We start from the raw sequence: 27,644 nt of genomic DNA on the forward strand, positions 1-27,644 counted from the left end.
TTGCAGCCGTATCCATTCGGTAGACATCGAACACACGCTACGGCACAGAGGATCCTGTTTCTCGATTCAACATAACGAGAGTACCAGACACACAATGAAGCACAGCGGAGGCGGGTAAATTTTCAAAGTTTTTTTTTTTTGTTCAGTTTGGTTTCAAAATAAAGATCACACAATTGTTTAGAGACAATCTACAACAGGAGTTACAAAAAATAGTTGCCCAGGCAATAAGCATACACAGGTTCTGTTAACTATACACATATGGTTACAGGTGTGCTCGTAGTAAATATACACAAGGCTGCTCCAAATGTACACCGCGCTGTGGCGGGCGGCCTCTCTCTCACCCAAAAGGACATGGACAGTATGATACAGCACTTACAGCACTAGAGAAAATGCCAAAAAACACAAGAGTCTCCTCTGTACAATCCACGCGTTTACCCCTGAAAACAGTCATGGGTAACTGAGGAGTTTGGGGGGAGAAGGGGAAGGGGGGTTTAAATGAGTAAAAGTTATTTCTCCCACCCAGCCAGCGTACTCAAAACACATGACACATTTCATGGGGTAAAGCATTCCTATAAAAAGATCTTAAAAAAGGTCAAAAAGTCCCCCCCCTCCCCACCAAAACAACAAACAAACAAAAAACAAACCAGAAGACACCACTAATCTATCCGAACGTGTCCAATTGGGAGTCGGCGGGAGATCGACGTCTTTAAGTTAAGCAGTGACGAGATAAAGATAAAACCAAGCGTGGCGAATCTTTGTACAAGTACAACGCTGTATAGAAAGGGCTTTTCAAAACAAAATTTGATATTACAATTTACAATATACAACAACTCATATGTCACAACCAAGGAGGTGAGAATATACACTGAAATGCACAGTTTTTTTTTTTTACTTTTTTTTTGTCCCCCAGAGTGAGATTTTTTTCTTTTTTTTTCTTCTTCTCATACCAAAAAAGGGTGGTAAAGCACTTTTACATTACAAGGGTTTACAAATGTACAATTATACAGTCAGAAGTATGTGGTCACTACTAGGATACATTATAGATACAGATTCAACATCAAAAACCAGAAAAACTACAAAGTTTTATATATATATTTATATATATATATGCAAAGGTCTACACCAAGTATACACGTTATATTTATAGAAGCAAGACCAGAAAACGAATCTCCCATGCTAAATGATCTGTCTGCTGGTTAGCTGATGGTGGCGCGCGCGCATGTGTGTGTCTGTGTGTGTGTGTCTGTCTATGATTCGGGGACGTCAGACAAATTAAATACTCGTTCCATCTCATAGTGGTAAATAGCTAGAATGAGAGGAGGAGGAGGAGGGGGCTCTAGGATTGTGTATGCAGCAGTAGCAAAAAGTGAAAGATTTATCTTTTGAGTTTATCAGAAGCAAAAAAGGAAAAAAAGAAAAAAAAAAAGGAGGAGTGGGGTGAGTAGAGTGGGTCTCACCTCTCCTTGTTCACCCCCACCCCCTCCTGCCACCGTCGCTGCCTTCCACTGCACCCAGTTTACAGACTGGAGTCCAGTGGGGGGAGGGGTGCCAAAAATCCAACCACGAAAAAAAAAGAAAAAGAAAAACATAAAAAAAAAAAAAAAAAACAACCCACCAACTAAGGCTGCCTGTAGCAACAGGCTCCTCCCGAAGGGTTGTCATGGAAACAGTGGTGGGAGGGGTACACGATGTCCTCTATGAGGATTCGGTGGGGTGAAGTGGGCATGATGCTTTCTGAAGGGTCAGACGAGGGGGTGGGTGGGGTAGACATGAAGGCATGAGGAAGGTGAGCTGAAGGGTGGGGAGGTGGTAGACATGATTTTGGGGTGGGGGAGGAGGAGGGGGTTCAGTTTACATGATGCCATTAGGAGGGCCGCAGAGAGGACCCAGGTCGACGCCGTTCTTCATGTAGTACTTCTCGAGCTTGGCGAGGATGTGTTTTCCATACGTGTACTTCCTCAGCGTGGAAATGTGAGGCCGGATCTGTGTGTACACACACACACACACACACACACACACACACACACACACACACACCACACAACACCACACAGCACGCACACAATCACGCACACAAGCACGCACACAAGCACGCACACACGTTAGTCAAAAATTGATACAAATTTGCTCCTTTTCGAGTCCCCTTACATGCATGCAGACCTCACATCAGTGACGAGGCTGACATTAACTGAGGTTGATAGATGCCAGTCTATAAACCGACTGAGCAAACATTACTAGAAGAGTTAATAAATAAAGGAATAAATAAAACCCAGCTCTCTAAATTCGCCCTCTGATTTGCACTCACTCGACACTTTGTTAGACACATCTGTTCAAGTGCCAATCACAAGGCTGAATAGATTTAGGCACGTAGACACAGCCAAGGCGAGCTGCTAAAGTTCAAAGTGAGCATCTGAATGGGATTTTCCTGCACAGCCATCTCTAAAGTTTACAGAGAAAATATCCAGTGAGCAGCAGCTCTCTGCTGAAAGTGTCTTGTCGATGGTAGAGGTCAGAGGAGAATGGCCAGGCTGCTTTAAGCTGATAGGAAGGCAACAGTAACTCAAATAACCTCTTGTTAGAACCAGGTATGCAGTAGAGCGCACTGTGTCAGTCCTGTCAAGTAAGAACAGGAAACTGAGGCTAGAGTTCGTACAAGCACATCAAAACTGGACAACAGAAGACTGGAAAAATGCCGCCTGGTCTGATGAGTCTTGATTTCATTCGGATGGTTGGGTCAGAATCTGGTGTAAACAACATGAAAGCACCAGCACTTGTTTATTCTACGCCACGAAGAATTAATGCAGCCCTGAAGGAGAAAGGGGGCCTAATCTGGCACTCGCGAGATGTACCTAATGAAGTGTCCGGTGAGTGTACGCATTAATGCAAACTTCACTGAAATGTTCTTTCCCATTATGGATGGAGGTCAAGCTAGCAGACATATTTGTACCTTAATAGCTTTAGAGGTAGTTGCTACTTGGACACAACAACAGAGTACATTAGCTGGATGAGCTCTCATCAATCCAACCCACCTGCACATTTTTGCATTAGTGACGGTTGGTTTCATTATAGTTTTGTTCGCGTTAGTGATCTAATTTGCTTTAAAAAAAAAAAAAAAAAAAAAATTCACACTGCTGAATTTAAGACTGCTGAGAAAAGCTTCCCCAGGGTTTGACATCTAGAGCTGAAACAAATAGTCTCGGGTTTATAGGTTTTATAGCTGAGAACAGCTTCAATTTATTCACCTCTTATTCCTGTTCATGAGCTGAATTAAACCATCTTAAATCACTTCGAGCTTCGGGCTGTTTGGGGAATAAATGAATGTGCTGAACTTTACACCAACACCATAATAAAAATGACTATTTCCAACCTTTAAATCACAGATACTGCATTTGATTGCTCTAAAAAGGGTGAAATGTTCAATGATTATCCTTCAATTGTAACACAGAGCAGTGCTCTAAACGCCCGAAAACACCTCCTCATCCAGAAAATGTCAAAGCTATACAACAACGACTTTCCCATAAGTGACTGCAGTAAACACTGAACAAAAGAGGATTACAATCACATCTTTTATCCCAACATTTAGACGGGACGCACGATGACCCCTCTGGCCCCTTTACCAACCTTATGCATTACGATTTTGCGCTGCGTTGGCTCAGCCACATCGATCATCTTCTGCACCACATAGTTGGCGTACTGGTCCTTCATCATGGTGTATAAGGCACTGTGGGGGCCCTCAGTCAGGCTGCACACTTCATCTATCAGTACGGCCCGTTCTGCCCGTGACGCATGGGTAACACACTTCTCAACCACATTGCTGGAGAAAGGAGGAGGAGGAAGGGGGGACAGTGTTAATAAAAGCCACAAGAATAGAGGAGTGAGAACACAAGCAAATGTTTTCCCACACCAACAAGCCTGTCTCTGCATATGAAGTACCTGTAACCCAATTTGATCATTTCTGGCCTGAATTTTAAACAACAGCAGGTGACTTAAAGCTTAAAGAAGCTCCAAAATCACATTAGATCATCTACTCTGTAATGTGTGCCTATGGTGTAAATATAAAGGCTGTACCATGTTTGGTTCATGATCAAAGTGTCTGAGTAACAGATGTTATCATAAATATCGTAACGTCCCCCAGGCACAGAAAAAGTTCCTTATCTGATTGCAGGTGTGAAGAAACCAAAGGAAAACCTCTCAAACAAAGATGGAGCTGACAACGTGCGCACGTGTGTGTGTGTGTGTGTGCGCGCGCGCGTGCGCATTGGTGTTTACCTGGCAAACTTGTGCTGGCTGAGTCCCAGTACATTGCCTCTGATCTCAGCCACGATTTTACTCTTATCCTCGGCTCTGCCGTGCTCCAAAACGTGCTGGATCACGTAGTTGCCATATTGGTCCTAAATAAAACAAACCGCAGACACATTAACTAAAAACGTGAGAAGGACAGCTGGTGCCTCTGACGTCACATCAAACACAGCCAACTTCAGAAATCTGGAGGCTCCGAGAGGAGCTTTTTCCCCTCTTTGAGCTAACTTGAAATGTCGTTATCCTGAAAAATATAAAGCTGCAGTCAAAGACTGACAGCGCTGAGTGCCTCACCTGCACTAGCTGCTCTGTGTGCTGATGGAGCTCCTCCAATATGGGCAGCGTCTGCTCGGGGAGGCAGTGTTCGAGAATGCGCTGGATCACTCGGCAGCCGTAAGGGTGAGTGGAGAGGGCGAAGACCTGAGAGACGCGTGTAGTTGCACATTTTTAGTCATTCTGCTCACAATCGCATATCAACTCCAGCTCAGTGAGGTGAGATGAACTCAAACTGTTTTCACTTATGGTGTACAAAGCGCCTCGAATTATCAGAGGCATACTTTCGCATACCCGGCCCACCCCTGCAGGGAAGGTGAAACACAGATTCCTGACATGCTTTCAGCTACACAAACAAATCTGAGCCACCGGGTACGAGACGTGCCGTTACACAACATGCAAATGCTCGAGAAGCAAAACACTCACACGGTGGTAACATTTACTGTCAGAGCGCCGAGTCGAGAAACCGAGACCTTTCATGTGTAGACAACAAAAGGATGATGCACGAACACACAATCTTTATTTTAACACTTTATGCTAATGTAACATTTAGCTTGTAGGTAGGTAGAAGATGGCTGTCGCCACTGGGCTGAGGTTTCTGTTGCCAAGGCAACATACCCTGTCCCTGAGAAGAAGAAAAAAAAAAAAAAAAAAAAAAGGCCTGAGCATGTGTGTCTATGTGCTTTGGCGGTGACAATATGCTCGCTGCCTTCAGGCAGCAGCAGCGAGTGTGTGTGGATGTCAGCCATGCGCTGGCGTGCTACAGTGACTGAATGTGGAAATATTTTTTTGTGCAGACCGACCTGTCCCTTAAAGGCTTCGATGATGAAGTGCAGCGCGTGAGGCTGGACACATTCGATACACTTCTGCACCACATGGTTACCGTTCTGGTCCTTTACGCACTTGAGCACGTGGCCGTCCAGCTCCCGCACCATCTCGCTCTGCAGAGACGAAGAAGAAGAAGAAGAAGAAGAGAGGGACAGAGGGGAGGCGGAGTGAGGAGAGGGACAGTAATTGTTTGTGAGAAATCAAATATTGCCTGATGGCATTTTTCAGCCTCTCCTTCATTTTTCATTGCGGCTCACAGCCAGACAAATAACACTGGGCTTTTAACAGATGCCCTGCAGGAATCTATTGGGGTCTATTAAGCAAAGATGGATAACTTACTTCCTCACATACACACACACACAGAGAGACCCTATCCTAAAACACTGACTTCAAACTAAATTATTTCCTGTTGATATTCCTCTAGCTTTATCTGAATAGCACCAGTTTACATTTGCATATAAACTGTGGCGTCTTTAGCTTCATTCAACGCTGATGATAGAGTGCATACAAGGAGCCTGCTGTTTCACAAGGGAGCGCCAACATAAAAGCTCAGCGTACCTCTTCATCGATGCTGCATTCTGCTGTATAAATAGAAATGTGTTATCTATGAGCAATGTGCTCTCACTCACAGCTGAATTATCAGCACGTGGATAATAGATGTGCTAACAAATTGGGACACTAGGATATTTCCCCCTTTCCCCCCCCCCTTCAACAGAAATCCAAGCGCAGCAGAGTTGTGACAGGGTAGATTTATTTAGGGTCATGTTTACACGCTCACAAGTGTACTTACAATAACCTGCTGATCCGAGGGGATGAACTCCAGAGCTTTCTGAATGACCCTGCAGCCGTACATCTGCAGGGCCAGAGACAGCACGTGACCTCGGATTCTCTCAGCGAGAGCCAGCTTCTGGTCCAGGCTGCCAAACTGAAACGCACAAACAAAATGAGCCTCTAATCCTTTTGACAATATGCAACACCACACATGTAAGCAAAATCAGACAGGCTACAGAAGCTATTAAAGCTAGGCGTGGTTCTGAAGAATAATCGACTGAGACTTTCCCATAAATTTAACGTTGGTGTTTCAAAGGCACACGCAGCACAGCATCAACTACGCACACACACACCTCAAAGAACTTCTGGATGACGTAATTCCCAAAAACATCCACCATGAGCTGGTAGGCCGCCTGCAGGATCTCGCTGAAGACGAGCTGGCGCTCTGCTGAACTGGCTCGCTCCAATTTCAACTGGATAAACCTTTAAAAGAGAACGAGGATGAATAAAAGTATATCTTTTAAATTAAGTTCGACAAACATCTTTTGTTCTGTTTTTCCCCCTTCTTCTTTTTCCTGTCTGCAATGTATACAAGCCTCATGAGAAAATACACAGACTCTTCTCATAAAATCAACCAAGTGCATAAAGGGGATTTACAAAGTTTAGATGAAACTGGAGATGAAGACAAACACGTCAGAGCAATAAAGCGAGACAGATGTCCTGAGACAGAACTGAGAGAGAAGTGCTCCAGTTTCTTTAACCTGAGGGACAGTCGGAGTGGAGACGGTCCAAAGAGGGAGCTGAAGGAAGTGAGCAGCCTGTGAGGTGAAGAGATGGATGCCCGGCGAGGAGAGAGATAAAACAGACTGAGATGGTGGAAAGAAATTGTCTGGGACGTGCAGATCGGGCATGTTGATATGTTCACAGATGACTTCAGCAGAAAAGTCTGCACATGTCTGGACTGCGTCACAGTCTCGGGCAGTGATGGTTCAGTGACAACACTTTTCTGTCAGTATCAATGTTTAATATAGAGGTTACTTCATGAAATTAAAGAGCTTAATCGCCAATTTTGTCTTCCTTACACTGGCTCCTCATAAAGTTTAGGGTTCAATTTAAAAATCTGGTGATCACTTCATAGCACAACACGTTCAAATGTCTCCATACATCAGTGAACCACTACAATCATGTTGGCTGTACATAGATCCAGTGACCTAAGATCTGTTGACACTGTTAATACCTTTACAGAAGCTTAGGATGCACCGTTTCAGACGTGGCTTTATTTATTTTAATCGATTTATACCATTTTAATTCTAATTACTCTGTATTGAAAAGCACTTTGTAAATTTTGCTCTTGAAAAGGACTCTTCAGTCACACATCAACTGTCAGAGATCAATATGTGAGAAATAAACCTGCCATGCAAGTACATTATCGATGGGCACTGCTACAGCTCACCTGGCTGAGAAGGTGACCTCCCCCTGTGCTAAACCCACAACCTCGTCCCGCTTCTCTCTCCAGTCTTCATTGTCCTGTCTACTAAAAATTCTCTGTATAAGTTAATGTGTCTAAAGACAAATAGACTCAATGGCCTGATAAATTTGCAAGTTATTACTTGAAATTCAAGCACAAGCGATGATTTGGTGTGTTTAAACTGCTGGTAATACAAAATGAACAGTCTGGAGGCTTCAGAGTCTACAAACACCCACCGCGAACGATTAATTGCTAAAGCGGCTGGTATATTAATCGTGCAGCACATCATTAGTCGCAGCCACAGACAGACTTTACTTTTTGTGTCTACTTTTTCATTATAACTTAACTGGCACTAGTGGTACGCCTAAAAGTTGACGTTTCACAGTAACACATCCTGTCACATACTTGTTGTGTGGTATCCTATTAACCTGCAGTTATTGGGGCCTCCAACTGACTGCCATTACTCATGGGACAGACTTTCGGGGGAATTCAAAGGCGTTATTTTATCCTGGAGGTAACTGCCCACACGTACCTGCTGCCGTGCTGATCCTGGCTGAACTCCATGATGTGGCCGGCGATGTCTCGGAGCTGCAGGTTGGGATAGCGGTTGTTCCTGAAGTCCTCGAGCAGGCGGCTCCGGCCTGATGGCATCACGTCCGACATGCCGTAACGTAGCCGTGATGATGGGAAGAGCTGGCTGCTGGGGGAAAAGAGGGAGGAGCCCGAGCTGGCGGCGTTGCGGTACTTGGCCTCGGCTCCTGGAGCTGCGGAGATGAAACGCCCACTGCCATTGGTCAGGCCTCCTGAGGCGTCAGAGAGAAAGGGGACTGTCACAAAGTCAAATAAAGAGAATATGAACCTAAAAATACATCACACACAAATAAGTACCAATAGGTACTACAACAGTAAACGCAAGTTATACAATGAACATCATTCAGCCTGTCTGACACAGAATTAGCTGAAAATTAATCCTTGAAGTTGAGCAGTAGATATTACTACTCAAAAACCTGTGTTCTTAGATAAACTTGGTGTCTAGCTGAGCATGTCAGTGCACGCTTGTTTCCTTCCTTTGAAAAAAACAAAACAAAAACAAAGAAGTTCTTTCTGATTGGTTGAATCTGTACAGAATGACAAATCTGATGCATGTGAATGAATATGCCACAGCTAGGTAATCCATCCGAGTCATAATGAAGCCTCGCCCTGACTGTCAGTTTGTTTAATTATCATTCCATCAACACTGATTTGCATTAAAATTCACTCTGCCGACTGTCAATCACGCAAAACAAAACACTGCGACACAATTTATAATTAGTCCCTCAAAACATGCTGCCGTACAAATCTTCAGCTCCATTTGTTAGTTTGGAAAACTGAACGACGGCCGCTTCTCAATTAAGCCAGACACATCTTTTACTAGAATAAACTCTAAATGATGCATATTTGTTTACATTATTGTAAAGCTTTAAAAAAAGTTCTGGTAAGTAAAGAAACCATCAACTGATAAAACATCATTATAAACCAGCAGCACTCCTAATTAACACAACATCCAGAGAAAAGATGCTTACCAAGATTGAGGTTGGATGAGGAGCTGTGATTGGACAGGGAGGGTGGAGGTGTGAGGGAATGGGAAGGCCCCTGGTTGGGTAAAGGCATGCCCACAGGGCCAGGGGATGGACTGAAGCCCAGGGTGCCGTTGTAAAATCCTCCATGACCAATCGGGGTGAGGCTGGAAGGTGTGCGTTTATACAAATCGCTGTTGCCTGTCAATGAGTCCCGTCTTGAGCCACTGCCACCACTCGAGTTGGCCACTAGAGGGAGACAAAGATATGAATTCAATCAGGTTATCTGTTTGTATTTATCAGTAACTGTTATTCAGTTTAACTACTCACAGCTACATTATACATTGGCAACAATGTTCCCTCTAATTTTTCATGTGTCTGAGCGAACACACAAACTCCCTGAGCGGTCCCTTGGACCACTGTGAGCAACAGCAGACGTGTGCACTGTGGTCATGCCAGCATCGAATCCATCCAAAGTTACATGGTTTATTAAAATAATCAAATTACAGCATTTACATTTATGTTAGACTACTTTTAATTAACTGCTTTAGCCCACTTACAATGAAAATGTAAACAAATCTTGTTCATGACCTGTGTAGCACGTTAACACTACTGGAAGTAAAAATAACTTGAACTCCAATTTTGAAAACAAAACTTTCTCTCTCTCCCTTTTTCTTTTATAAAGCTCTGACTTGTATTATGAGTCTGTGGTCTGGGAGAAAGTCCTGTAACTCTCTGTCTGCAAAATACAGTAAATAATGATACAATGCTGGGCAATTAATTATATAGTTACTTCTTTAAAAAAGTAACTGAGTTACGCAAACAACGTTTTTTGTAGCTGTTTACCTAAAACTGTAACCAAGGCGTTTTTTTAAATAAACATTTCAAACTATTTACAGAACAATCAGCTGTTCTGCATCAAATTTGATGCCACACAAATTATTTGTGCCACTCCAAAAAATAATTTCTGTCCACTATGAGATAAAGGAGAACAACAGTCTGATACCTGCAGGCCTGACAACAGCAGATGTATCACTCCTGTAACACCTGTAACATTCAGCAGTCGCCTCATTGTTCTGACACACACAACAAAACTATTGACTACACTACACACTAACTACACAAGACAACACGCTGACTTTAGACTCCAAACACGCTAAACTTTGCAAATCTCTCACATCTCAGAACACCGCTGTCACTCCTAAAACTTCCCCGCTTTCTAAACAACTAGATGCCACGTTGCCATATCATTTTTTGATTGATCGACATGCTACATTTTTCCACCAATAGGAAAGGGTGGGGTTTTTTGGTTTTGCTCACAGGCGGAGAGTGCTTTCGAACATTTTCCTTATAAAACGCAGTTTTTACCGTTTCTTCCCGCAGTAAATATAAACAACGATAGTATTCAGGAAAAAAAACAAACACTGCAGAAATTTTTATCATAACTCTGGTTTTACGCAGCCTATCAACATAATTTAAAAACTGGTATAAAGTTCACACTTTTTGCATCAATTGTTCGTCTGTCCTGCTCACATCTCCAATGGTTGTACACGTTGTTATTAACGTGGCTTCACTCCACATCAGCCACGCCGCTTTGCTAGCTAAAACACCGGTGTTGGCACATAAGGACGCTGTCATAGCCTGTCGACGACGCTGATTAGATGTGTATATACGAATGTGAATCGCATCATCGGCTGGACTATGGGATAAGGTGGCATCGTTCTAATCCCATACGGGAGCAGCCAGTCACTTACTGACTAACACTGCAAAACAGAATTGTTAAAGTAATCATTTTAATTTCAATTCAGGTTAGATTTTGTTTCTATGCGCAACGCAGATTTTCTGTGCAATTGCGCACGCGCGCAGCTTAGAGGGAACATTGATTGGCAAGTCACTTAGATTTATTTTAAAAGACCCCAAAAGAACCAAAGATATCATGTGGAAAGAGTGCATTCCCACCTGCAGTGCCAAACCCTCCCAGTGTGGCCCCCAGAGTGGCACCGAGAGAGGATGAGGCTTGCTGGCTGAAGCCCAAGGAGGCAGACCCTGGTCCAGGCTGGGCAGAGCCTTGTGAGAACAGAGAGGAGCTCTGGGAAGAGGAGCTAAGGGACGAGGATCCGTAGAAGGAACTTCCTCCCAGAGCGCCACCGGGGCCACCCTGCTGCTGAGGCTGCTGGGATGTCATGGCACGGAAAGGACCGTTAGCCCCGCCACCAAGACCGCCGTTGGCACCACCAGCAGAGGCTGCTGCAGCAGCAACTGGAGACGGGAAACAATCCAAGTCAATCATCTCATAAAGCAACAAAAAATTTATATTGTGTTAAGTAAACGCGTCGTTGAAGATAATCGTAAGATTGATTTCTTTTACTTCCCTAACAATGCTTTCAATCACCTCCATCAGTGACGTAAACCTTGCTTTTTAAAACTCAGTAACACTCCCTCATGGGAACTCCTTGTGCAAATCTAAGTCCAGACTTGAAAGTACATAGTCACAATCCCATAATTGCGTGCTCTGGTTAGATGGGACATTTAGAACATGCTGTTAAAGGCCACAATCTGTAATCTGCTGTTTTGTGTGCATGACAGTCTCGTTTATTGCAACAGAGGCAGGCTGGGCTTCTGACCACACGCTCCAAGTGAGCTGCTAGTTTACCTGCTTGTGCTGCAGAAGGCGATATGATGACGGAGGCGGGGGCCATGAGGCGGACGGGGCCACTCCTGGCTCCCGTGTTGACCACCAGGGCCCCTGTCTGATCATAGTAGGCTGCGGGCGCCAATACTGGATACCCTGAGAAAGAAGATTTTGACATGTTTCTTTCATGTAGATGACGGGCGGCAGTAACGCATAACTGAGCTGTTTATAGTTTTGCACTCACCGGGTACTCCTGCTGCTAACCCCTGCCCAAAGGCGAGGGCTGAGTTGACTGCTGCTGCTGCCACCAGCTGGTCATTCTGCTGACCCTGTTGCCCTTGGCTAGGGGTCAAAGGTCGCTGATTTCCTCCAGCACGCATCACCTTTAGAAAGTAAGGAAAGCAAAATTCTGAATTTGTTCCGTGTAGAATAAGAAACAAAGCTCAACCGCACAAATGGGAGAAGAACAAGTAGCAGTTCCCTGATTTGCTTATAATCATTTAATAATCAATGAAGAGGTCTTTGTCTAAATGCACCTTTTAACTGGCATGAGAGACGAGCGCTCACAGAAATATTTTGAGCCGGTGGGAGCCCGTGTGTCAGTTTTCTGTCGGACAGTCAACTAACCTGCTGTTGGTTCTGCTGGCCCTGGCCTGCTGCCTGCTGATTGGCTGAACTGTTGGCTGCAGCAGCCTGCTGCTGGAAAAGGTTGGCTGGATAGACACCCCAGGGGGTCACACCGTAGTACTGGGGGGGCATCACTGCTGGACCTAGACACAAAGAGATACACAAAGTAGCTTTGAGATATGGCAACAGTGTCCATATTTATGGATCAACATATGAAAATTACATTTTTGTTTTGCATTTAACAGAAATCTAAACGGAGGTGACAGCGCGTCTAAAAAGAAGAACGTCTCACCGAGTGTAGCTGCTGCTGCTAGGCCCGCTGCGTATGGGTCTGTCCCTGGCGGCGCAGCACTGATGATGTAAGGATTGGGCACAAATGCTGGAGCCAGACCTGGAAAACACAAGGAGGGTAAAGGTGGACCAGGGCAAAAGGGCTTTACATAATACATGAAGGAAAATCACAGGACTTGTTGTGAAGCTATGGCATAACTACTTAAGAGACTCGCAAGGATGTCATATTTACTAATCAAATCTCAATCTTTAAGGCATTATTTTATTTTAAACTGAAAGACAAACAATAAAAACAGCCAGTCTATACACCGAGCCGGGGGGTCAAGCTTTGCAAACATTAGTGGAAACCCTGTGCTACGAATACAAATATACCAGAAGAAGAAGCTGGCCAATCATCATGAAATGCACGTGACTGTTTGTTTTTGGGTAGTTCAAAGATAATGCGTGCGTGAAGCCATACAACCATCTGACATGCAGTTTAGACAGACACACTTACCAATGTGAGGCTGCTGTGCGGCTGCCAGTGCGTACTGCTGTTGCTGGGCTGCTGTTAACTGCTGCACTGCTAGGGCATTGTTTCTCTGAAACAGCTGCAAACAGCATGAAGAAAGGTGAACCATAGGTGAGCTGAGTGCTGTTAACACACGCTAAATAACTCCTCTGTCTGGTGATCTTACCTGCTGCTGGTTAGTGTAATCAAATAGGCCCACAGTGGGTGCAGAGTCCATGGGCATCTGAGAATTGTAGTCAAACTGAAGCGGCTCCATCACAGACTCCATGGGGTCCATGGTAACACCACCTTGTTCCACGCCAGAAAAGTCATCAGGAGGTTTGGGAACTCCGCCACCTCCCAGGGGTGTCAAACCCTCAGGCCCTACGCCCCCGGGACCACCCAGCAGATCACCCTCTGGGCCGGGAGCCGGCATGCTGCCCGGGGGGCGACTGCATGGAGCAGAGGTTCGGTTAATATCTAAAGGGTACCAATCATTTCTCTAAGGTGTGGGTGTGTGTCCTCTTGTGTCACGCAGATTTTTACCCAAACTCTTTGACGTCCACGTCGAGGCCGTTCTGTACAGGCAGCCCATTCGGGTTGATGACATCGCTGATCACATCAGATTCACCTTCCGTTAACTCTTTTAGTTTCTCTCCCTCAAACGTCGTCTTTGGCTTCTCCCTCTTTTCCTCCTCCACCTCTCCATCCCTCTGACCCTGTGTGACGGAGAGAAAATGATACAATGAGACCAGATGCACAGTGTTGCTCCTCTGCTGTACACACAGAGGAAGGCGCAGGAAGGACAAAGTGACACTGACAAAAACTACACGTTGTCAGTGGGAGAAAATGACACAATGGCCGTGTGTGGCAGTTACAGTTAGCATGATCAGGGAAACAGAAGTGTTTGAGTAATGACACTTACATAGGGTCCTTTTCGAAGACAGGAATCCAGTTTGTCAGCCGGTGAGGAGGACAGAACGTACTCTACCATGCTAACCCCGAGCCCTCCGCTCTCGGACCGTGGAGACATCACAGAGCCCACCCCGACTTCACCACCGCCATGGAAACCTTGCCCTGGCCGACGGGACACCATGATTGGCTGAGACACCGAGTGATCTGCCGTGAGAGGAACAGAGAACGACACATTTACTCAGCAAAACTGTGCAAGCAAAAAGTAGCAGTTTTCAAAACAGATTGCTTGAAGATTTTTCAATAGAAATGATCATCCGGAGCAGTAACAACATGTTCAGCTGTTACAGATGTGCTGGGCGAAATAACAAAGCTCCTGATGCATTTGATAGATTCATAAGAAATTAGGATATCAGCAATATCAAATAATCTTAATCCACTTACACACAGTGCACAAAATCTGAGTAACTTAAACTCAACGTTGGGCCTGTGTAGGCACTATGGCTGATTTCAGTAACTTAATCAGTGCTGTTGGCAGCTTCTCACACACATACAGCAGAGCGCATGTAACCACATGCCGAAACAAGCACTGGCAAAGGGGAAGGTTCCAGTTTCATTACATACTGCACATCACTTTTATTTACCGTATTTTTCATTTTATTTATGTAATGAGGAAGCTTTGGTGTTGCTAATAAATCTGATACAGCCATCCCCACACGTGCACCAGAACTTTCCAAGACCTCTCTTAACAGAAATGTACGGGGAAAATGTTCTGATGCTGTCACATCGGACATTAGCCGGCTCATCCAACAGCTACTAGCTCCCTAAAACAAAACCTGCATGAAATCCATGCTGGATTGAGTAGATGTGTGAATAGCATGGCTAATAGTGAAGTACATTCACTGGTATAGCGTGCATAAATTCTGCCATGTGACATGTGAGAAAAATATCTGTAGAAATATTCCTGAGCTGATTCTACAGAAACTGAAGTGCATATGAGGAAACGGCTCAAAGTTTTAACTAATTTATCTCATTTCATTTACTCATCAGCTTTACCAAAAACATCAAATCAATGTGTTACAACTCGATTATTCATTGGATATTGACTTAAAGCGTTTTCAGTTTTCACAGGACTCTACGCAGCCCTGTGAAAAGCTAAGCACACTATGATTAACAAGGTTGTAGCAGAAATAGCCCGAAGTCTCTCACACTGTTGTGGGAGGGGGGTTTCACCCACACTTCAGTTCATTGAGGTTTGTGGGCATTTGTTTGTGACGCTCTCCTGAGGTCCTGTCACAGCATTTCAATCAGGCTGAGGTCTGAACTTTGGGCCATTGCAACGCCTTCATTCCTTTCCCCCACCTCACTCATTCTGTTGTAGAGTTACCTTTGTGGTTGGGATTACTGTCCTGTTGTTGCATTTTGTTTTTGCTGAACAGGCACTGTGCATTACAGCCAAACATCTACACTTTGATCCAGAAGTCTTGTGGTTTGTTCAGATGCAAATTTGCAAAGCTTTAGAGAGAGACTTTCTCCTGGCAGCCCTTCCAAATCATGCCAAACTTGTTCAGTCTTTTTCTGCTAACGTGACATACTAACTGAGGCCTGCAAACCAAAATGTAGCGCTTGTTTGGGTTTTGCTTACTTTCTTTGAGCATTGTTGTGGTGGTGGTGGTAGGTGGGGGTGGGGAATTTGCTAGGATTGTGCAAACACACACCTGAATCCTCCAGACAAGCAAACTGCCAAAACTTGTTACTGATCTGTTAAGTGCATTTGAATAGCAGCACCCAGCTGTTCCTGACCCACTTAATTCGTATGGATGGTGTGTTTAGTTTTGTTTTTTTTCTTCACAAGACCGCAAAGAGTAATGTGAAAAGCATTTTTACATGACTGTAATTCATAAAAAAATTAGAATACAAAATGATTTTTTTCCCTTTTTTTCATGAACCAGTGAGTATTTGACACTCTAGAAATGAGCTAACACGCGTCAGCATTGTTTCCCGGTGCAGACATGATGTACGAGGTACGCCAGATGACTTGTAAAAAGCCGGGATATTTCTTTTGTCATCCCGTCTACAGAAATAACCACACTGTGTTAATTTGATACAACAGGAATCTCAGATCTCAACATGATCTGGGAGAACACAAGAGATCTCACTCTGACATCAGCCTTTGAGTCTGGCAGGAAACTAAATATATATTTTCCAAACACCTGACAGTGATTGTTTTGGTCGTTTTTGTGCTTAAGTGGGGGGAAAAAAAATGCATTCACTCCAACCTTCTCCCTACAGCCATGGCACAAACAGATCCCAGGATGGCAAATACCTGAAGCCCCCCATGCACTGTCCCTCCACTGGTCCAGGAAGATCCCCTTTGGTCCATCCTTCCCAGAGTCATCTGTTTCCCAGAACTTCTTACCAGTTAGCAGCTGCTGCAGAGACACAAGACAATGAAGAAATGAAACAGGTGGCAAAAGAAATGATGAGGTTACACAGATATTGCTGGCAGATGGGAGAACAGGCAAACTAAAAATCAATCCATACAGAACAGGAAGTTTGTACAAGCAGAGCTCTGAGTGGATGGCAAAGACTACAAATGGGCAAACTTCTTTTTTTGTTGCTGCAAACAGTCCGTTCTTGTGTTTCCAGCAACATCTGTACTTCGACCCTTGACTGAACCCCCCCGAAAAAACAAACAAGAACAGGTCATTCTAACTGGATGAGTCAATCAAAAACATAAACTGCTTCTGCAGCAACAAAAACTAGCGTAGAGGAACAAACAGGAGCTCGATGTTCCTGCTGGGAACAGCTTCATGCTTGGATTCAAAAGAAATTCTTGCACCTTATCAGCAGTTCAGTTGTTTATCTTCATCTCTCCTCGGTTTTTATTACACCCAGTGATAGTTTTCTTTTTTTCACAGTAAAAAAAAAAAAAACAACTTTTGAAACTAATCTGATGTGTATCTTCTGGCTAGAGGGGGCAAAAAAATCCATTTATAGTTAAAAAACAAAGATTACAGAGTCATTTTTGTAAGCTTTTAATAGTCACTCTCACTACTGATATATTACAGTGTATAGCAGCAAAACAGTAATCAAGCAAGCCAAAACTAACTGCAGGCACTGGCCCAACATTAACAGACTTACTGAGTGCAAAATACAAAACAAATAACAGCCGGTCCAACGAGCTCGAATTAATAAGCATCTCTGCTCAATCTCTTCTCGGCTTTCAGAGCTTTTCAGTCTCAAAAAATACAACCCAACACCGCTTTTAGCTCATAAGCAACTGATCCATTTCTATTTTTTTTAACTCTTGGATTTCCTGCTATTCAAGTTTGACTCACTCCCGGTAATCCATCATGTTTCTATTCAGCCAAATGCCCAAGCTACAAAATACAGGGCAGGCGGTTTAATGTCGCAGTGTTGATCCATGGCGTCTGCCCTCGTCAGAAGCACTCATTTCAACCTAAATTTAGAAGTGCAAACATGAGCAACCAGCCTCAATGCTTCATTATTGGCTGAGGTCATCATCTTCTTCACAATAAGTGACCCTGATTCATCAACTCTTGTCTCACCTCTCCCATAGCGCGTCCCTCAAGAGCGAGAGCCTGGAAGTCATGGTTCAGCTCGTCCATGGAGCGCACCTGCAAACAGAAAGCAAATGAGACTGTACATTCAGCTAACACTTATCAAGGACTATCAGGACCATGTTAAGAAAATAGATATATATTAGTGATCATTTTGAGAAAGCTGTGGAGATTAAATCTGTCATTTCAACTCAAAGAACTGCCACAGTTGCTAAACCCTCAACAAAAGCCCCTTGTGCAGATGAGTTAGTTACTTTAGAGTTTTAGTTACAAGGAAATTATTTCCCTTTTAGCACATATGCTTATCACCACACTGTGTTTAAGGACGCTGAAAAAGATGGTGCAGAGAGATGCATCAGGTGAAATGAAAAAAAAAAACGCCCCGAAACTTTCACAAACGTGGAAGAGTTGGAGGGATTTGTGAAAAAAAAGAAATAGCTGGCAATGGACAGATGCAAGGATACCGATGGTTACACCACCGTGTAATAAAGATGATGTATGTTGCATCACAAGACAACATGACAGCTGATCAGGTTGTGTCACTAACTCATCTACACAAAGGCATTTTGTAAGGGTTATAACAGCCGTGGCAGCTCTTTAACTTCGGCAGTGTTACCAGGTCACTAACAAAAAATTTGATTCCTTTAATGTCTCTGCTGTATGTTGCCACTTGTGCAACATTAACACACACACACACACACACACACACCTGGCTGTCATGGATGTTGTCTCCAGTGGGCCAGCGATGTTTGCCGGGCTGTTCGCCATGCTGCCGCTGGAAGAAGTAGTCTACCATGGCATCGTCCTGGGAACGTCCAGCGCCCGCCACACCCTGAGAGACACAAGTACACACATGCACATTACCCTGGAATTACTGGTAACAGCAACCAGAACACAGTGCCTGAGAAAGACTGCAAACGTTATTCACCAGAGCTGAACATGCTGAAAATATACACAGAAACCAGAGTTCTTATTGTTTTGGGGGGTTTTCCTAATTAGTTATTTTATGTTTTATTTTGACTTTTTGTTTTTAATATAGTTCAGTTTCACTTTTCAGAGTGAATTTCCTTCTTTCAGTTGAGTTTTTATTGTTTAAGTTTTGGTTTTAGTCTTTTTAATTATTACTGCATGGAGGGCATGTTTCAGAGGTAAAAAGAAAATCAGTATTACAATATAAACACATCTTTAAAAGCTGAAGTTTTCCCCAGTTAAATATCATCTCTCAGGATGTGTCATTTGGATTTTTTCAGAAATCAGCAGCATCACTCAAACACGACAACAGGCTGAAGTATGTAAGGCCACATCCTCTCAGGTCCAAGTAAGAGGCAATACTTCTGTTTAACAGAAAAGCCTCCAGTCACTTCCTCCCTCCCTCACTTTGAGGGAAAACTCAAAATTCCCCCACAAGACACCACCATCAAAGAATCCACGGTTACCATGTACTGGAAACAGCTGGGCTTACTGTTTGCTGTACACGCAAAGCACAAGACAACCAGTCAGACCAAATTGTTGCTTATCAGAAAACATTCTTCTCCCCCAAGGATTACTCATGAAAACACCAACCTTGTTATCATGAACTAACATTTTCTACCCTTCAGACTACCTTGGGGCCTTAAAATGTTTCTTTTGCTGTGGAACAAATACAATTTACACAGTGCTGAAGACAGTATATCGTTCAGACCTGTCACAGCAGCATCACAGTATTAACAGATTTGGGGGCCACATTTCAGACTACCAAACAACATTTCAGTTAAGCAGCAGAGGACACTACAGATGAGCTTCAGGAACATTTTTGGCTGTAAAACGAGTACAGCAGGAAATCCAGCAGCGAGGAGGACATAAGGATAGACGGTGTGTCCAAACCAAAGACATGTGACACTTACTGGTTTTTGACCATTGTCTAGCTTCAACATCAGAAGTGACCTTATATGGATAAGAGGCTAGAGTGCTAAGGGCCAAGTTAAAAGCTAATGCAATAGGTCTAGGCTGATAGGGGCTTCCCATGATGCACTGAGGGTTTCATCTTCACTCATCTCTTTCTGGTATGTGTTTATCCAACACTTTGCATTTAATCATCACCATCATTATCATCACCAGAACTTCACTCACCAAAACTGAAGTCCAAGCATCTTGGATGGTCTGTACTGCACAAAAAAATCTAAATATTTGTCACATAACCCATAAAAAATGCTCAAAAAGGCTATAACAACACATACAATGTGAAGTCGCTCAGTCACTGGCTCAAAGTGGTGAATGATGTATAGGAGACTAAACTGAAAAGTTTCAGGAGGAGTTGATTGCCACTATAGAAGCGTAGTATACCATCATGCATTGCACCGAAAGAAAAGGTAGTAGCGCATCACTTAAAACTCCCACAAGATGAAGCTACTTTCTGCTCTTTCTTTACTCACAGATCACCACAGTGAGTAGCTCCAGGTTTGATTTGGCAGATTTTTAAGCTGGACCTTCCTGACACAAACCAAAGAGATTTGGGATCATTTGCTACAAACTGCCGCAAAGTATATATATTCCTTAATTCAGGAATATATGTTTGGTTTATTATGTATTCATCACAGTAATTCAGCCCATGATGGTTTGTTACATTTTACCTTCGTTAATCTGCAAAATCCTCACATCCAAAAAGGTGACAAAAAGTTCAGTAATCTTTCTATATAAATACCTACAAAGAATCAATTATCACAGCAGCCAAGAGTTTGTTTTTTTTTTACAAAAATGAGCTGACAACAATGAATTGAATCTTCATGATATAAAACTGACTCTCTAGAAAGCCCGAACATGTGAATTGTATGTGTAACACAAAAAAACCAAAACAATAACCCATTAGAGGCAGCGCTCTAATGATTGTAGCCACCTTCATGCTACAACATGTCAGCTTCATTTCCAGAAAATAGCTCTGTTCATGGACAACCGATGTAGCAGAAATAACAACAATAATAACTTTTATGCAGTGGTTTAAAACAAACAACTGAGTCAGATGAAGATCAAGTTTATGCGCTTCAACCTCATAAGCGTGGTCACCTGTGGACTTAAAATAAGAGCGTGGAACAGTTAAAAGACCCTGATCAGATGGTCAGAGGCTAACTCCTAAAATAAGGTTTTCACAACATCTGAGCTTCAGAAGCCAGTGAAGGGTGTTACCGCTTCACTTGAAAACCATAATCCTTCCAAACTAGTGATCTAACAATGAGGAAGGTCCCCTCTGCTGTGGCTGATGCCCTGCTTATCAAGCGTGATGCTAGCCGTTTAAGCAGAGCTCCTTTAACAACCATTGTTTATTCAGCTAATAACAGCCGAGGCAATACAAAAGCCTTAAAGCTAGTAAGATAAGACTGCAATTATTTGGTTCATTAGCTCTCGAGTCAAATGCACATGTTCCAGAAAGCTTGAGATGAGTGTCATCAAGCTTTAATGGCTGTGTTGCAATGTCTCGTTTTCTGGTGCTCTAATCAGGGTTTGTAACAAAGTACTGGAGATTACAGTCATATGGGTATTTTTATGATATTGCTTAAAGTAAAACCGTAGGTGTAAGATCAGTGACCTTTACCCTCATTTGCCTAGATGCACCCAGATATGACCAGTTAAAATTGCCTAACAAAGTTAGCTAGCTAGCCAAGCACTAACCAGAATACATCATTTGAGAAATTCAGTGATAATGTCAAAGAGAAAAGGTGAAAAACCCCAAAAACGTAGACAATTCCTGGCAACATCTGACAGCTACACCTGCTAACACCTATTAATAAGTAACACTGAAGCTGCATCCCCACTTTTAATGATGCATAGCGACATGGCAACAAGAAACTGTTATGGAGGGCTGCAAAAATGTGCGATAGAAGCTCATTGGTGCGGTCCTCCACAACAGTCCCAGTTTCTCAACTGGCCACTTGGGAAAATTAATTGCCCATTCCCTGCTTTAGAGGGTTACCTAGACAACCAGAGCTTGGAATGCTGCAAACAACAAGCCATCACTGCAAAGTGCAATGAGTGAATGGTTTCCAGTGTAAATAAATAGGAACTGAAAGATTACAAAACTGTGACAAACTAATCATTGGTTGTTTATGTGTTAGTTAGGCAGGAGCACCTTCTATTGGTAGATTATGAGGACAAGAACCTTCAAAACAAGGCAGACATGCTCAGATTAAGGTAGGTTGGTGTGGTCTGCCAATTTGCGGTAAAATATTGCATGATGAATACTGATAAGGGAAGGAATATATGACTTGCACCATTGTGAACAACACTATAATAGCTGTAGTATTAAAACAACAACAGGTACTACATTGTTAAGAGTGAGAAGTCTATTAGTTCTTGTTGGTGCCACCCCACCAAATTACAACAAACTGTGACACCAGATAAGCTGTTGACCAGTTGACCAGCTTTCAGTACTTTTGTAGTTTATACCCAAATATCCGCTGTTTACAGTTCAGTTTCCTGTCTTACACATGAGCCTCGTCTTACTGGACTGACTAGTTTTTAGTTGTTTTTGTTAAGTTAGTGCTGGGGTAAACTAAACAACTAAACATTTCCTGCTGTTAACAGCATCACACTTCAAAAGTTTCATTATTAAACCAGCAGGACATTTTTATTGTCTGCATGTCAGAGGAATTACAATGTGTTTATCACAGAGAGAGAGGCGAGCTATAATAACCATCCAGGTAGACTGCTTTACCTTTTGTATGCGCTGTAGTAGAAAGTCATCACGCCAGTTTAATTCAATGGAAAAAGACATGAATGAATGAAAACAGCAAATGTATCAGAGAGGCGGTTTTTACCTGCTGGCTGGGGGGTGTGGCCTGAGGGGTCTGCCCAGTTGGAGGGGCATGTCCTCCGCTGCTCAGCACCACGGGCATGCTGGGAGAAGTACTTCTATGGTGGGGGCTGAATGAATCCTGCCAGAGCACTGCTTTCCTCTTCAACACACACACACTGCTCATTCCACCACAGCCTGTCCAGAGTGAGTGAAATGCATCAGTCACAGAAAACATAACAGTTCAACATAGTAAAAGTTTGGAGCACTCTGACCAATTTAACACCGAATCTTATGATGAACGGTGAAGATCCAACAGCCGCAAAGCACAAGTGTCAAATTATGAATAAAAACGCTGCAGTCCAATAACCAACTTCGCTGCAATAAAATAATTATTGAGATTTGATGTTTATTCATTTGTGGGCTGTAAATTAAAAGCTCATCTGCTCCTAAATGAGAAGAAAGGGAAAAAACACACTGCAACACAATGCAGCATAATTAATCAGCACAACAATCTAAAGCATGAATCCATGCATCTCCACAAAAACAACAACAACAAAGCTGACTTTTGCCAGGGTGGATGTACTGCAGGGTTGTATAATACATGCTCCTCTAAAAACAACTCAGAATAATAAAGCTGATATCCCACTATATTATCTTCATACCTAACATTTTCCCATGTCATCATGCCAGCTTGATGCCAAATTAGTTCACAGCAATTAAACTTCTGTGAACAATGACCCTTAACTCAGAAACGAGGTGGCTGGAAGCATATGAAGCAAAATGAACCAAATCATTTGTCTGTAATATTACGGTTCCCCCAGAGTTGTGGTCAAAGGTCAGGCTCGGTGCCACTATCCTGTAAACCAATTAATATAGATAACAAACTGCACTTTATATTCTGACTACACTCCAGTGTACTGTAGTACTTGCTTTATGTTATTTATTTTCTGTGCTTATTATTTTGTATTTTAATTTTGTTTTTACTTGTGTGAAGGGAACCTGCAAAGTCAGAATTTCATTGTTCAGTGTAACCCACTTTGTTTTGCAGTATTAATGACATAAACTTCTTGATTAAGGCACAAATGAGAAAACAAAGGAAATTGAGCCAAAATTCATTCATTTTCCAGTAGGGCAGCCCTCACACGTTTGACAACAAACCAGAGATGCAAAAATATTTAAACAAATATTGTTTACTTTCTGCACCAGGTGACAGTTAACGCTGTTTTATGCAACTGCAATACAATAACAAAAACTAGCTTCAACTGCATGTTGAATTGTATTGCAACTGCAATACAATAACAAAAACTAGCTTCAACTACATGTTGAATTGTATTGCAACTGCAATACAATAACAAAAACTAGCTTCAACTGCATGTTGAATTGTATTGCAACTGCAATACAATAACAAAAACTAGCTTCAACTACATGTTGAATTGTATTGCAACTGCAATACAACAACAAAAACTAGCTTCACGCGAGCTAAAAGCAAACTTTAAATCTATCAGTGTGCACAGGTTATATATTAGAATCACAATTCAAAAGCACTACAATGTACCTAAAAAATAAAATTTTAACCTAACTAAAACAGTCAAACCTTCAAACCATCTTTGGACTTTATTCTTTGTGAAGAAAGGTCAAAGAATATCACACACAATGCTGCAATACTGCTTACCAGACTGTTGGTATAACACTCTTACGACAAAATGGTGAACTGTTATTAAAGCTGCCTAACTGCTGAGGATCAGCACAAGAGCACTGGGATCAACAGATACAGAAGTAAACCAGAGAACATTTTACAAGCCAGCCCAGGGCAGCAGCTGATTTAACTGCCAACCTGCCTATCGGCAGCAGAATGTAAACTTTACTGCACCCTCTGTATCTGGCTGATGCAAACACGCTGCCATGAACTCCAGTGACAAAGGTTCACTTGGCAGGAATGTTGTGAAACTTCTACAAATTACTCACCCCTAAAAAGGTATTTAGACACACACACAGAGTAGGCTGCATATTCTGCAGAGTCACTGATGAGTTACTTCCTGACCAGTTCAAGGTGTTTCACAGCAGTGTGGCTTCAAAAGAGCCACACTGTCTTAAAGTTGTTTTTAACTGGTCTTTATCAAAGTTCTGCAGGTTGTCTTAAGTTTTTCACTCATTTTCTGTCCTTGCACCTGGCCATTTTCAGAGGAACACTTTTTTTCTTTGTTCGTTAAGCCCCATAACACTGACCTATGAATCATTCAAGCAGAAAAAAAATACCTAACTCAAGGGATGAACCAGTGTTGTGTTTATGCATAACAGACAACTTATCAAAAAACCAACTTTAAATGCAACATTAGGCACTGTTACTAGCAGCCTGTCGCAAAACACATCTTTTGTTCACATTACTTGAATCTGTATGAAGGAGGAAGCATTCCTGAAAACTATGGCATAGATTTCTCATTTTCCTAGTTAAGCATAAAGAAATAAGGAGGGGCTTAAAACTTTTGCACAGTACTGCACGTGCAGAACTGTTTGTTTACAGGCATGGCTTTCAGGGGGTAAATCAGTCCTGCAATACATCCCCCATTTATGAATATCATAATGTTTAGTTTTTTGATGAAAATGTTAGCTGGTATCTAATCATTCAACAGTTTCCATGACAGTATAGATCAGATGTATTATAAACTACAGAATTAATGGCCATAAAGTTTGATCTGAGGCTCTCTGTAACAATATCCCTTTTATTGTATTGGAATGCACAAGTCTTTGCTAGATTTACCTCTCAAACCTGCAGTGCATTTAGTGCATTGTGTAAAAGGAACAATTTAAAATAGTAACTATGCACATTGGTGTGAGAATTAGAGGATTTATTTAGCCATGTAACAGAGACAAAGATGTGGTGCTTATTTTTTAAGAAGTTGTTTTGTTAACCCAGGTAAAGAGTGAAGGACTGATTATCTTTAAAATGTGCGGTGTGGACCTAAAGGCCAAGCATTTGGTGGTCAACAATTTTGCACAACAGCCCCTGATCTCCAGCAATGAGAGAAGGGTGTAATTTGTATTTGACTCTTACCTCTAATCTCTGTTAAAATGAGCAGCTTCCCATTAATGTCCCCACAGGCTAGAAAGAAATTACAAGCACTTCTTTTTGCACTGAGCCATATACGGTAATTACCTTTGCAAGAGACTGGCAGACACTATGAATCAAACACATGCAAGCTACCAATGTCTGCTGTAACCACTGTGCAACACACCCCCTCTACAAAGACAAAACCACAAGCTGACCGGATGAAGACCCCCCTCCCATAATAAGATAAAAACAAATCGACCGACTGATCATCCCTCCTCCACTCTTGGACAGGCCACAAGGAAATGTTAGCTCTTTATCCCTCTGCTACTGCTCCGAAATCAGCCAGAGAAACACCCGGAAATCCAGCACAGTGCGGCCATTCCCCGCCGAGAAGCGCACACGGCTCGGTCTGCCACAAGTTTGATGCGAGGACCCGGAAACAGGCGGCGGTGTTCACGGTCTAACTGGGTTAATCATTCAATACCGGGGGATCAATCCACCGCATACCGGGCACAGACAGGGGTGTGACAATACAAGAGGGGCAGCATGCAAGCTAGCAAGGGGGGATAACGCTGGAGCAACATTTCTCTCCCGGCAGACATGACACATCAAAACGAAACCGAGTATGGGGATGCTTCGTGAAATAATTCACGGCAGCTACCTTTATGCATCCGCGTCCCGTCACGCCCGCCCCGGCGCTGCCGGGGGGGGGGGGTCCTATGTGTCTACCAACAATAACACGGCCTCCCGACATAAGCTCAGCCCGGGCGAACCGGTGGACAAACGCGCAGTGTTTTTAACCGCTCCCCACGCTCCCTACCACCGTAGTGTGGTTATTAATAAATAACCAGAGGACTACACCTGTCCGCCGAGCCTGCAGCCCCACGGGTCCCGGTGACGCGGATGCTAACAAAGGCCCGAGAGCTGTCTGGAGCGGAAGACCGACACAACGGGAGGAAGGAGGCAGGCAGCAGAAAGGGAGGCAGCCGCTTCAGCCTCGCAAAATATTCTCGTTTAGCGCCCTTTCAGAGCCGCAGTAACGACAATACCCGCACCGAAGCGTGCATAAACACCCCCCTGAGCAACCGCGACCGCTAACGACTCGATACTCACCGGCGGAGAGGGTGGATGGTCGCGGATTTCAGCCCCAGTTTCTCTCTAACACCCCAGGCTTTCACTCCGACAACATGGCGGCTCGACGGAGGAGCAGGCAAGAGCGCTGCATGACGGGAAGGGATGAGAGAGAGCGTACGGTTCACTGCGCCAACCGGGAGGGGAGGGAAGGAGGGTCACACCGGACCGGTCCCTTTGTTATGCATGTTTGTAGTCTGCTTGCACTGCGGGGCGTGTTTATTATTGTTTTACCTGCACCTCATTCACCTGTCTGTTAGCTAAAGGCGAAAAAAGTAAATGCTTTAACAGACGGCAGCTTCTCTGTTCCTCTTGTATCTCAAATAGAATACGTCACTAATTAAATTAAATTATATTGCAATGTTACAATAAAAACTTTATATGTGTGTTTAAGTTTAAAAAAAGATGTAAACATTTTTCAATATATATTTATGGTGCTATCTTCCGCTGCTACAGCCTTCCTTTACTGTGGGCTATACAATGCGCCGGGGTCTCCACGGTAACGGGGTGCGCCACAAGGCCAGCCAGTGCGTGGCTCCCGGACGCTCCGTTACACCTCCGGAATGTGGGCAGACGGCGTGAAAAGGGGGCAGTGAGCGGCCCACATTACAAAAATAACCCAGTGGTCCTTTGGAAATGTGCCAGTGGCGACACCGTGACTGCAGACCGGAGAGAACGCCGTCCACACGCACCCGCGCGCGGATGACGTCATGGGTACAGTAGATAATGGCTACCCTTATAGAAAATGTATTGGGGATCATATGGGGCATTTGTAGGACTCCTCCGGCCCAGTAATCCCGGATTAAATAGCCATAAGTATATAATTAGCGCCACTTGTTATTTTTAGACGCACAAAGTTAAAATAAGATTACCCCCCTCTCTGTCATTTACAATGTTTGAAATTATACCTCTAAGTCTCTATCATATGAGTTCCACTCAGGAACATGGTCAAGTTGTTCTGTATTGTC

The 27,644-nt window shown here is 43.3% G+C and overlaps 1 protein-coding gene across 4 annotated transcripts; it reads right to left on the minus strand.

Annotated features, from left to right (window-relative positions):
• Positions 1–115: 115 nt before the first annotated feature.
• On the minus strand, positions 116–26,782 carry pum1 (pumilio RNA-binding family member 1). Of its 4 annotated transcripts, none has more exons than XM_014337021.2 (23): positions 26,659–26,782; positions 22,519–22,691; positions 18,441–18,563; positions 17,720–17,788; positions 16,474–16,576; positions 14,161–14,354; positions 13,782–13,954; positions 13,423–13,687; positions 13,242–13,335; positions 12,747–12,845; positions 12,455–12,597; positions 12,072–12,210; positions 11,849–11,983; positions 11,155–11,454; positions 9,202–9,444; positions 8,172–8,442; positions 6,525–6,654; positions 6,191–6,325; positions 5,376–5,513; positions 4,594–4,719; positions 4,270–4,391; positions 3,622–3,814; positions 116–1,983 (listed from the first exon to the last, which is right to left on the minus strand). In XM_014337021.2, the coding sequence occupies exons 2-23, from the start codon at positions 22,678–22,680 to the stop codon at positions 1,852–1,854; spliced, it is 3,489 nt and encodes a 1,162-aa protein (XP_014192507.1). In that variant the 5' UTR covers positions 22,681–22,691; positions 26,659–26,782; the 3' UTR covers positions 116–1,851. The 4 variants fall into 4 exon arrangements, with proteins under 4 accessions (XP_014192507.1, XP_014192506.1, XP_005933030.1 ...); XM_014337020.2 differs by having other exon boundaries at positions 8,172–8,466; XM_005932968.3 differs by having other exon boundaries at positions 16,474–16,579.
• Positions 26,783–27,644: the final 862 nt, after the last annotated feature.

The sequence above is a fragment of the Haplochromis burtoni genome, unplaced genomic scaffold (genome assembly GCF_018398535.1).
Source record: "Haplochromis burtoni strain Fernald_Lab_line unplaced genomic scaffold, NCSU_Asbu1 Contig_163, whole genome shotgun sequence".
In the NCBI taxonomy this organism is placed as follows: domain Eukaryota; kingdom Metazoa; phylum Chordata; class Actinopteri; order Cichliformes; family Cichlidae; genus Haplochromis; species Haplochromis burtoni.